This window comes from Haliotis asinina, chromosome 9, assembly GCF_037392515.1.
Source record: "Haliotis asinina isolate JCU_RB_2024 chromosome 9, JCU_Hal_asi_v2, whole genome shotgun sequence".
Taxonomy (NCBI): Eukaryota; Metazoa; Mollusca; class Gastropoda; order Lepetellida; family Haliotidae; genus Haliotis; species Haliotis asinina.
Window position 1 is genome coordinate 43,849,082 of NC_090288.1, and position 13,447 is coordinate 43,862,528.

The following is a 13,447-nucleotide window of genomic DNA, read 5'->3' on the forward strand; positions in this document are numbered from 1 at the left end:
CCCAATAATACAAAATCAACTCAGACTCTACACAAGAACTAGCATGTCTACTCAGTTGTGTGACAAGAAGAAGAATGATCGCTCTGAGGTAGTCACATGGGTAGACGGGAGCGTGCTGTGTTTTTAGCATGGGACTAGGGACCTGTCCTATAAGGAGAGCAGTCTGTGGGACACGGGTCCGGTACTCAGCATCGAAGCAAGAGGGAGAAGTGCAAATCATGAGATAGGATAAGTTTAAAAATTAGATTATGGAATATTGCCATGACAAGGTGTTCCTGTATTTGTTTCCCTCAGTATATAACAATATTTTCTTCAGACATCAAGAATCAAGTCACCAAACACAAACATTTTCAAATCAAAAAAGAGAGAAAGTACCACTTAATTTAACATAATTTCTTCATAAGAAATAAATTTTAACCAGCTGAAACCTAACTATACATGAGCCTATATCAAATAATTTGACAGTCTTATCTGAATAGCTAGCAGCCAAACAATAATCTTGTTATTCAATCACAACAAGTATAATTGTTTTCCTTCCACCTCTTCCACTCAAAGTGACTATGAACAAAACGAATAGTTACCTAAATATGTCTGATTATTACCTGACTATTTCATACTATTTAAGTATATTGTTCACATAAGATGTACCACATAATGACTTGTATCTCTTCCTTGTCAAAAATACATGCTACTGGTGATGATGGAATGGTCAGACAGCATCGCGTGGTCACAATCCTGCAGAGAGTACCCCTTTTAGGCTACGACATTGGCAAGTGCGGGAATGATCTCATAGTAGATATCAATGCCACGCAGGAAGACCTTCTCGTTGAGGTACTCATTGTGGTCGTGCAGTAGGATGGGGGTGTGGTTCATCGGTGAGAACCCTAGGGCTGGAATGCCACACTGTAAACAGGATACATGATGTCAAAGTTATTTAAAGGGTGACCCCAGCCATAGTCATGTAACAAAGGGATGACTTCATAAAGCAAAATGACTATTACAATAAGAATGGGATGAATTCATCAAATGAACTGATTATTATCACAACAATGGGATGCCTTCATAAAGTAAGATGACTGCATCCTAACAATGGGAGACCTACATGTAGTAAAAGGACTGTTGTGAGAATGGGATGTCTTCATGTAGTGTAATGATTGTTTTCAAAACAATAGGATGTCTTCATGAAGTGTAATGATTGTTTTCAAAACAATGGGATGTCTTCATGTAGTGTAATGATTGTTTTCAAAACAATGGGATGTTTTCATGTAGTGTAATGATTGTTTTCAAAACAATGGGATGTCTTCATGAAGTGTAATGATTGTTTTCAAAACAACAGGATGTCTTCATGTAGTGTAATTGTTGTTTTCAAAACAATGGGGTGTCTTAATGAAGTGTAATGATTGTTTTAAAAACAATGGGATGTTTTCATGTAGTGTAATGATTGTTTTCAAAACAATTCGATGTTTTCATGTAGTGTAATGATTGTTTTCAAAACAATGGGATGTCTTCATGAAGTGTAATGATTGTTTTCAAACAACAGGATGTCTTCATGTAGTGTAATGATTGTTTTCAAAACAATGGGATGTCTTCATGTAGTGAAATGATTGTTTTCAAAACAATGGGATGTCTTCATGAAGTGTAATGATTGTTTTCAAAACAATGGGATGTCTTAATGAAGTGTAATGATTGTTTTCAAAACAATGGGATGTCTTCATGAAGTGTAATGATTGTTTTCAAAACAGTGGGATGTCTTCTTGTATCATCACAACAATGGGATGTCTAGATATAGTGAAATAATTGTTATAAGAATGGCATGCCTTCATAAAGAGAAAGGATTATTATCATAAAAATGAGTTGTTTCAAAGGCATTTAGAAGTTGGAGGAATCAAACTAAAAGTGCTTTACTGTTCAACTTCTTTATTATACAAGGTCACAACGTTTCAACCTATCTACTAGACTGGAAACATCTCTACCAGACCTAGACACCAAACTCACAGCCCAAAGCATCGTCGATCTCGTAAGTAAATGCTTCGAGACTTCATATTTCAACTGGAATGGCCAACTCTACAAACAGATCCATGGATTGCCAATGGGATCCCCTCTATCACCACTACTGACAGAAATATACATGATTGCCTTGGAAGAAACTGCCCTGAAAACTGCACCATTCACCCCAAAGCATTGGTTCCGCAAAGTAGATGATGTCCTAGCCCTCCTGGACGACAACCAAGATCCAGAGACCCTGCTGCAACACTAGAATTCCCAACACCCAAGAATTCAGTTTACAATGGAAGAAGAGACACACCAACAGCTTCCCCTCCTGGACATTCTTCTCCACCGACGCCAACAATCCATAGCCACCAGCGTTTACCGTAAACCAACACATACGGATCAGTATATTCATCACCAGTCCAACCATCATCCCCAGATCAAGAAAGGCATAGTAGCTACCCTGGCACGAAGAGCAAAAGTGGTCTGCAGTCCTGACAGCCTCCACAGTGAATTAAAACACCTGAAATCAACCTTCCAAGACCTCAACGAGTACCCACCCCATCTAGTCAGCAACACCATCACCAAGACCCTGAAAGAAACCCCCAAGTCAACTAAACCAGCACCTTCCCCCATCAGAATTAACATACCATACCATGGCCAGATAAGTCATCGCATCAGCCGTCTCATCAAGTAAACAACAGGAATAAACGTCACCTTCCGTAGCGACACCAACCTGAAAACACTACTATCAGCTAATGGACGCGGGCCCACAACACCTAAATGCAACAATCCAGCAGGATGCATCTACCAGATCCAATGCAGTTGTAAAGAGACATATATTGGTGAAACTGGTTGACCACTGGCTATCAGGCTAAAAGAACACAAAACATCAGTTCAAAATTTGGATCAGAGGTCTGCTGTATGTGAACACATCATGCACAACCCCAATCACAAGATTGTTTGGGACAACACCAGGACATTAGTTAGGAATGCCAATGACTTGAAAAAACGGAAGCTCCTAGAAGCCATTGCGATCAAGCGGAACAAGCCCACAATCAACAGCGACGGAGGTGTTTACTTACCCAATACATGGAACCACCTTATCCTCAGTGACTAATCTTTATCCAAACATCTTTACCTGTAACTCATTAACCTAATCAACACAAGCCTGCACACCAATCAGTTGAAGGCTGTACATAAGTTGAAGCCTGTACATCAATCAATCGAAGCCTGTACATCAGTTAATAGAAACCTGTATATCTTGTTACCCATTGATATCGGTCCACTGTTATGTGTATATATACTACAACCCTTTAGTTTTACCCAAACTTCATCTGAAGAAGACACTAGAATCTGTCTCGAAATGTTGTGACCTTGTATAATAAAGAAGTTGAACCATAAAGCACTTTTAGTTTGATCATAAAAATGGGATGCATTTATATAATGAAATATATGTTATACAATGAGATGACTTGATATAGTAGGTCAATGGGGTAGTCTAATGGTCAAAGTGTTCACTTGTCACACTGAAGGTCCAGCTTCAATTCCCAACATGAGTATAATGTGTCAAGCCCAATTCTGGTACTCCCTGCCATGATGCTTGTGGAAATTTGCTGCAAGCAGCTGAAAACCATATTGACTACCTCACTCACTTCATTTAGTGAAATGATTGTTACCACCACAATGGGATGCCTTCATATTGTGACATAGTTGTTATAACAATGATATGTGATAACATGGATTATGATGACCACACATAAGTGCTTGTGGCATCTATTACTGTTTGTACTTCATAAAACACCCTATCCTCACACCTGCCCCGCCCCTCCACCCAATATGGCAGCAGCATAGCATGGGCTCACCTCTCTTGTAAATCGGCTGTCTGTACCTGCTGGGAAGATCTCGGTCTTGTACTCCACTCCCCTGTAATAATAAACATGATGATGATGATGATGATGATGATGATGATGATGATGATGATTCATACTCAACACATTGCCGGTCTTGAGATTACAAGTGTTACATGTTTTTCAATGTAGAGCAGGACTGAGGCCTTAGAAACTTTGCTTTACTTTTGACCCTGAGTATCACTGAGCATGTTCAGTTCTGACATGCTGAACAAAGTTCTTGAAGTAAACGCCCTTGCATTGGTTGGGACATCCGTCACTTCAAGCAGCAATTATTATCATTTAATACATTGCACTGAATGGGAACCCTTACGAGAATAACTCGGATTGATTGCTCAAACAAATGGACTGCACTTTGTAGCTGCATTGTTCTGGCATGAAGTATTAATAAATCATTGCCGATCGGAGAACTGTTGTGTGGAATTTGTCAATATATTGTCAGGGATCCAATCTAGTAATTAAAGAGGGAAACACAGCTCCATGTTAGTCCGGGCGACATGTCAGGGTGTTACGTCATGGGCAAATACTTCAACAGAGTGGCTCAACAATAGCTATTGATCCTTGTATATAGCTCTTGAACTGAAACTGATTACAGACTGATTTCATTGGCAGCTGGTACAACCTGACTTGACAAAACACGGTCAAATATTGATAAATACCATAAAATTATGCAATGCTGGATTCAGAATTTTTATTTCTTTTTAAATTCCTGAAGAGTTTTGTTTCGAGAAATATTTGATGGAGGCCTGAGGCTTTGTTGTTTGAGTGGCTGATTTAGGGTTTATGCTTTTGTCTGTTGATTAAGATTGGTGACTTTTTAATGAGAAGTTTTTTATCAGATGCAAGGCTTTACGTCATTGTGAGATGGAGAACTTTTGTCATGAAAGGGGCATTTTATTAATCATCAAGAAAAGTGTTTGATTCAGATGTAAGGTAGTTGTCATATTGAGTGTTTCAGTTAGATGTAAGGCAGATATCATGATTGTTGAGTTACAATTGTTAAACAGTTGTCAGACTGCTTGAAGACTGTTGTCATGAGAAGTGTTTGATTCAGACTGTTTGAAGTCAGTTGTGATGAAAAGTGTTTGATTCAGACTGTTTGAATTCTGTTGCCATGAAGTGCTTGATTCAGATTGTTTGACATCAGTTGTCATCAAGTGTTTGATTCAGACTGTTTGAAGTCAGTTGTCATGAGAAGTGTTTGATTCAGACTGTTTGAAGTCAGTTGTCACGAGAAGTGTACAAATCAGATGGAAGGCAACAGCTACATTATATATTATATTATAATCTATTTATATGGCACTGACTTCCAACATGATAAGGTTTCAATATTATTGGATTCTGATATAAACTGTTGTCATGACATGTAAGTGACATATTCAGTTATCTTACCTCACACATAAATGTTGCTGTCTGATTGGCTGAGCGCTCTTCTTTTATTTTCAGTGCACCCCGTGTACACGTGAGTTTGTCAAATAACATTGAATTACGCATGATGCACACAAATTACGGATGTTTTATGAATGCAAATCGATGGAAGAGAGATAACTCTAAATCTGTTTTTCTTGTGTTGGCCTCCATATCTAGCGATGACTACGAAAATATTTGTCTTGCATTCCAATAAATATATTTTGACAAAACATTGAAATGTAGTCCCTGTGAATATTAAAAAGGGGCATAACATTGCGGCGACCTTACTAAGACAATACCTATGGGAAAAAACAGCAAGATGCAAGATTTGAATTGTGTGATGCACACAGGTTGGCTGAAGTGTATGATCCCATACTAATGCTTCAAACAGTTCGAAATTAACATTGAGGTGTTCGGTAAGATAAATATGTTGTTCACTGGTCCCTCAGGGACCATGAGTTGAGGTACCCTTGATGTTTGTTTATGTTCCCCTCGCCCTTCAGACTCAGGGAACATAAAGAAACATCAAGAGTACCTCACCCTTCAGGCTCAGGGAACATAAAGAAACATCAAGGGTACCTCACCCTTCAGGCTCAGGGAACATGAAGAAACATCAAGGGTACCTCACCCTTCAGGCTCAGGGAACATAAACAAACATCAAGGGTACTTCGCCCTTCAGGCTCAGGGAACATAAACAAACATCAAGGGTACCTCACCCTTCAGGCTCAGGGAACATAAAGAAACATCAAGGGTACCTCACCCTTCAGGCTCAGGGAACATAAAGAAACATCAAGGGTACCTCACCCTTCAGGCTCAGGGAACATAAAGAAACATCAAGGGTACCTCACCCTTCAGGCTCAGGGAACATAAAGAAACATCAAGGGTACCTCACCCTTCAGGCTCAGGGAACATAAAGAAACATCAAGGGTACCTCACCCTTCAGGCTCAGGGAACATAAACAAACATCAAGGGTCCATCACCCTTCAGGCTCAGGGAACATGAAGAAACATCAAGGGTACCTCACCCTTCAGGCTCAGGGAACATAAACAAACATCAAGGGTACCTCACCCTTCAGGCTCAGGGAACATAAATAAACATCAAGGGTACCTTGCCCTCCAGGCTCAGGGAACATAAACAAACATCAAGGGTACCTCACCCTTCAGGCTCAGGGATCATAAATAAACATCAAGGGTACCTTGCCCTTCAGGCTCAGGGACCATAAACAAACATCAAGGGTACCTCATCCCATGGTCCTAGAGGGGCCAGTGAACAATTTCTGTACCAACTTACAGTGTCTCCAGAGTGGAGCTGAAAGCGTTCCACCAGGGATCGTCCTTTGTGATGGGTACTGTCGCGGAACTTGTGTCTTTCTGTAATAAAGGGAGACACTTCTAATAAGTACATGGTTGGCTGATATACAGGGGAATGGGAGATATGACAATCTAAAATAACGCCTTGGAGCAGTGACTGTCCATAACAGTGACATCAATCTTGGAGTTAAACTCTTATAAAGAAATATGTGGTGTGGACATGAATCATAATCAAAACAAACCAGTGATTCAAGCCCATGATTGTAGGATCCTAGCACATCTATGGGACACAACTCTTCACATAAAATTACATTGTGTTAGAGGACACGGTCAGCAGCCTACCCCTGACTCAGTACACAAAACATATGATGCACTGTTGTGAGGATCTGACACAGGGCCTAGCGTAGAATGATGCTGTTGTCAGTCATAAATAAGATTAATGGTTTGAGGTCATAGAGAGATTGAGTTTATTATTTTTTACACTTTTAGCAATTTTCCGGCAATATCCCAGCAGGGGACCCCAGAAATGGTCTTCACATATGTGGGGAATCAAACCCTGATCTTTAGCATTAGGAGTGAACTCCTTAACCACTAGACTACCTCATTTCCCCTTGAGGTTCGAGAGGACTGCTGACACAGACTGCAGTATTCTCTTCATCAAAATCTGCATCTATAATTGTACGGCCTGTTGTGACAATGAAATATGCAGTGAGATACATCCGTGTTAGTTCAGTTTCAACAAAGTTAATCATTATTGAATGTCAATAACTGCTCTCCAACACAGGTGTGTACACTCATAGGAGTGCTTGGGAACATGAGGGCCTTAAAAGGAAGTTACAAATGTCACATTTGGGATCGTAGTTTCTCTGTACAGATTCTGGTACTTTTCATGGCTGAATCCCATCTGGGGTCTAGGATTCAAAACAACACTTTAAGAATCAGCACACATTCATATAAATGCTGTCTCATTGGTATTGATGAAAGTTTTCTGGACACTTACTTCCAAGGCATAGCTGTATCTTTGACTTAATTAGAATGTTCTAAAATTGAAAAAGTATGTAACTGAAAAGGAATAAATTTTCTACAAGCAGTTATCATTGACATGGTGATGTTCTCATTTAACATGTTATGTGACTGACTGACAGATGGAATGACGGGCAGATGGATGAAGAGACAGACAAACGGAATGACCGACATACAGACGGACATACTGAATCACGCATGCACCCATGTACTTATGCTATGGTTGTGTTTGAAATTATAAGATCCATTCCTTCAAGTTGTTTTAGATAATGAATGCAAAGTGTAAAACTAGCTGCCCTGATGTTCATGATAGAAAAAACACATCAGCCATACCCAAATAGAAAGAACTGAACTTACAACAACAAACTTGTACGTGACGTCTTCCCCTGCCTCATCACACCACGTCTTTATCTGATTCTCAAACTTGACCACATCCACAGCTGGAGGAATACGTATGTCGAATGCTGTGGAGAAAATAGCATGTTTGGAAAGGCTACGTACTTCGCCATAGACCATTTGCGATTGCTACATACTTCGCCATAGATAATTTGCGATTGCTACATACTTCTCCATAGACAATTTGCGATTGCTACATACTTCTCCATAGACAATTTGCGATTGCTACATACTTCTCCATAGACAATTTCCGATTGCTACATACTTCTCCATAGATAATTTGCGATTGCTACATACTTCTCCATAGATAATTTGCGATTGCTACATACTTCTCCATAGACAATTTGCGATTGCTACATACTTCTCCATAGATAATTTGCAATTGCAACGACTATGGGAATGCAGTTTGGATTAGCGTGGGTTTACCAAAACACAGACTCTGGAGATATAGAGTACACTATACAGCCACTGAAATTCTCAGTCCCAAAACACTGGGTAATGCGATGGATTAATGGCGTGAGGTTCATGCTCTGCTTCAGTTTTTGTTTAACACGGCACTCAGCAATATTCCAGCTTTATGGCAGCAGTATGTAAATAATTAAGTTGGACCAGACAATCCAGTGATCGACACAAGCAAAGATTTACGCAGTTGGGATATGATGACATGTGTCAAAAAGTCAGCGAGTCTAAACACTAGTGACTATAGCTTCTTATGACAAGATGCTCAGGACGTATGCTGGTCACGTGTCATACCGGGTGGGGGAGTGATGTTGTATAACTTTGTTGTACTGAAAAAGGATAATACTGTTTCTTACATAAACCAAATTCTGTTGGCACAACATTAAACTGGATTCCTCCCTGCAAAGAAAAAAAACACCAGCTGAAAAGAGTAACAATGCATAGACCTGTTCAATAAAGGATTCTCTGTGCTGAGAAAATTTTAAAGTTTCTACTTACATAGCATTGAGATCACCAGGATATTTCAAAAGTTTGAACTATTCATAAACATGGCTACTTTTCAAAACTATCAATATTTATATTAAAATATTTTAAGCATTTATGCTGAGTAAGTGAGCTTAGGGTTTTATGTTGCTTTCAGCAATATTCCAGCAATATCACAGTGGGGGACACTACAAATGGACATCACACATTGTGCCAATGTGGGAATCAAACCTGGGTCTTCAGTATGACAAGTCAATGTTTTGACCAAAAGGCTATCACACCACCTCAACATATATATATTGTCAACTAAATATGTGACATTATCACTTGAAGACAAAGTGACGAAACTGTCAATTATTCTGCAGATACATGGGACAAGTGTATAAAGTTAATAACAAATATTTCGGGAGAATATACATAAAATCATGCATTAAAACAACACTTGTCAAGTAAAGATCATACACAGCATTTTCAATATGGCTGCCTTGGTGGCCATATTGAAAATTGCAATCCAACCTCTTGAACTGACTGAGGTGTCATCTTCAATGGAAAAATCGTAACAAGTTTCATTTTTACATATTCCATAGGTTTCTGAGACGGTGATAAAGACGACTGAAATTAAAAAGTTCATTTTCCAGGCTGTCATGTTTGAATCATTGACAGCACTGCAATTTGTCAGGTGGATTTCCATGGAATCACAGCTAAAAAAGAGAAAAAAATCTACAAATATGAAACCAGCTGTGAAACACAAAACCAGGAAGTAAAAATGGTTCACAAGTTCTGGAAATGATCACCGAGAGGAATTTGTTCTCTTCAGATTCAGAAATTCTTTCTCTCTAATTTCCATAAAGTTCATGGTTAGTCAGGATATCTCATGTATGCACAGTTTGGTCCAGAAGTATCAAGTCATGCCCTGGCATTGCAAAGTTTAGCCTCAGACTATTGAAGACAACAGATAGGTAGTTTTAACAGATGGATGAACAGCACAATTCTGACATCATCTTAACCATGAGATAACCAACAATGCTCAGCTATTATCCAGTCTCAATAATCTGACACCATCCATTGCACAGAAAAGTGTCGGATTAATGAGGATGTTGGACTAAATAAATGAGACTAAATTACGTTTATTTAATTTGATACCAACAAAAGTGTCGGATAAAGTCAGTTGTCAGATAAACAGAGGTCAGATTAAAAAGACTTGACTGCAGTATTATGATATGGGTCTTGTGAGGGATCCAGTGAAATTTCCTTTCTACCTGGTGTGCTGGTCTGCATATGGGGATTTATAGGTGATAACATGTTTACCTTATCAAAGAAATTATTCAACAGTGTAGGCATAGCGTTTGTCTGAAAGGTGTGTCTTACAGTTGAGTCCTTAATCCCTTAGGCTAGGATTTATCTAGAACATCTGTGAACCTGTGTAGTTGTAACTTATGCCTTCTTCAATAGGATGTCTGTGAGATGAGTTTTATTACTTTTTAACTGAGTCTTTCTCTTAGCAATTACTGATCAAGATGAAACTAATATATATATTTATATTTTTCTTATATCTGAAGCCTAATATATCACTTGTGGTGGAAATAATTAACAATGAATTTTCATATGAATCATTATTTCTTTTTTCCATTCCCGAATGGAGTACATTTGCAGATTGGTATTTAATAAATGAATGAAAAAAAGAAAGAAGAAGAAAACAAACCCGACCTCACACTCATCCGTGCACATTCACACCAACTAGAACCTTTTGACATCATGTTAGATATTGCGGATATTCAGCTATGTTTTGGAGGGTTAAGTTAAAAGTAGTACATATGCATGCATATGAATTATTTCACGATAGAAGAATGAAAAAACATTATTGAAACATGTGCCTTGGAATCATCTATTGAAAAAATAATCCTACTAATGATAAATATTTATTGCATTGAATTTTCTGTCCCTTTTGACAGCTAACATGATTGGCAAGATTCAGAAAAAGCATGCTAAATCTGCAGACCTTGCCTTAGAAATGTCTCGTTTGCATCCCACGTACACTGTCGTCATTGTTCTCAGTGCCATTGGTTTGGTACCTCCTGATCTCTTGGCACAGATCAGGAGAGTACCAGGGTCCTCTACTGGGAGCACAGCCCTTCTGACTCTCTGTGTAATACAGAAGACTGCAGTGTTGGGGAACCTTCATATTCTCCGGAAAGTGGGTTCAACTAGACAGTGTTTCATGGGAGAAGTCCCATTCACTATCTGGGCTGTGTGTAGAAGGGGCGACGGCCCTTAGCTGATGATAAGCCTCACCAGCCTGACTGTGCCAGGATCACCTGAACCCTCTCTGCTGCATTTTCATTTTAATCTGTAAAATATCATAATGCTGAATATTTATAACACAAGTTTCCTAGCTTCATACATTGCTTATTACCCCCATTAAACTCCATATAACTCTGGGTGTTAAATGGTGACACAGCCTATATTACAACACCAGTAGTATACATGATACTTTCTGATAAAACTAAAATGATTCATTTGGAAATTTGGCTTCGATACAAATGATGTCTTTTTACAACATGAACAGGTGGTGACACAATATCCAGTGATTACCTTCAGTATTGTCATATTAACTGTAGTCACATCCCCAGGACTCAGGTTGGGGTTGGATTTTAATCTGCAAAGGAAAAAGATATACAGGACTATTGTACAGTGTATTATGATAACATGATTTGAAATCAATACTGTCTGCTTTAGTACAGAACACCCTGCCTCACATCAACCCATGAGGGTCCGGCTAGAATAGGCCTTCAGCAACATATGCTTGTCGTAAGAGGCTAGTAACAGGAACATGTGGTCAGGCTCGTTGAGCCTGGCTGACACATGTCATCGGTTCCTGATTGCCCAGATTGATGCTCATGCTGTTGATCAATGGATTGTCTGGTCCAGACTCGACTACTTACAGACCACTGCCATATAGCTGAGTGCAGTGTAAAACTAAACTCACTCACTCCCTGCCTCACATCACATATTGTTTCAAACACTTACAGATAAATAAACATGTCGTCTAAATCAGGGTCGATGGAGTACATAAGACTTTGCTTAAAGCCACTCTGGTTCCATTCCCCACATCGGTACAATGTGTGAAACCCATTTCTGATTTCTCTCCACAATATTGCTGGAATATGGCTAAAAGCAGCGTAATGCAATGCAAAATACAACTTTGCAGATTCTGATAGCTTTTGATATAGACTTACAGAAACAAATTATCAAAAATGCAAATTAGACTTATAAAGTTGAAAAGTAACGCGATGAATAGAAGAACCCTGCGAAATTGGAGTTCAAATGATTCACTAATGAAGTGGTTTTAAGAGCTGTGCAGCACAGCGCCCAGAGCGCATGCACAGTGATTAGCTTCATGCTTCTTCAACCGAGAAGGCGACTCATAAAAACACCACCAGTGATGTGTGTCACTGTGGTCAAAGTTTGAGAACAAAAGAGGTACTTGTGATGACAAACATACTGGGTCTGCAATCATAAAAATACACTGGTCCTATTGTTGGTTGTGCATTTGCAAAACCAAGTTTTCAAAAAGGTGTAGCATTAGAACTCACATTGTCAGTTTCAAATTCTGCTTTGTATTTTGACGATCGAGTTTGACCATCTCAATATTTGCTGATTGGACTGAACGCAGGGAGCATGTATTTACCAAACCCAAAATCTCTATATACATTCATTGTGGATAGCAACTTCTTGTGGGTTCATATATCATTGTCATGCTAGAGTGACAATGGTATGATAATACATACCAAAACATTGCAGACAATAAAAGAAGTTCTTATCCATAAACAATCTTACTTTCGTATGACTCACCATACTTCTAATATGCCTATCAAAAAGATCATATCTATATACATGCAATGAGCCCTCAGAATATTGGCAAATGAACCAGCCAATGAATGACTTTGTTACACTTGAGTGCACACCCACTTGCTCTGACTGGGGTCGGTCTCCCAGGTTCTTCGTTTTGAGGAAAGTAAACCCAAGTACAGAATACTGTACTCTTGATTCATGATTGTACGCTTATTTGTTTTTTTCCCAATCAGCAATGTATAGTACATATCATGAACAAGTGAAAACTGTGTTCTAGGTATGTTTGTTTTTTGGTTGCATGTGACCTTCTCTATATCAACACTCTTCCACCGTCCCTATTCCATTCTCCCTTTCACCAAGCCCATAATGCAGTGGTAGCCCAGAGGTTATAGTGATCATCCATTAGAAATCCTGGGTTTGCTTCCACACATGGGATTACCACATGCGAAGCCCATTTTTGTTGAACCTCCTGTGGTATTGCTTGTATTATGCCAAATGTTAAATATAACTAGCTTTCAAACCAAAATCCTGGGTTTGATTCCCCCAGTGGGTACAATTGTGGTGTCCTTCTGCCTCCCCTTGAATTCCACCAACTCACAGCCATGCTAAACCCTG

At 39.1% G+C, this 13,447-nt stretch overlaps 1 protein-coding gene across 1 annotated transcript in view; it reads right to left on the reverse strand.

Moving 5' to 3' along the window:
- Window positions 1-435: 435 nt before the first annotated feature.
- LOC137297034 (aminoacylase-1A-like) overlaps window positions 436-13,447 on the reverse strand; it is a 30,687-nt gene continuing 17,675 nt past the window's right edge. The window contains exons 11-16 of the mRNA XM_067828984.1: window positions 11,573-11,636; window positions 8,854-8,896; window positions 8,000-8,106; window positions 6,600-6,679; window positions 3,855-3,915; window positions 436-903 (exon numbers count right to left, since the gene is read on the reverse strand). Coding sequence (XP_067685085.1) covers window positions 754-903; window positions 3,855-3,915; window positions 6,600-6,679; window positions 8,000-8,106; window positions 8,854-8,896; window positions 11,573-11,636 — 505 coding nt within the window. The 3' untranslated portion in view covers window positions 436-753. The remainder of the gene's footprint in view (window positions 904-3,854; window positions 3,916-6,599; window positions 6,680-7,999; window positions 8,107-8,853; window positions 8,897-11,572; window positions 11,637-13,447) is intronic.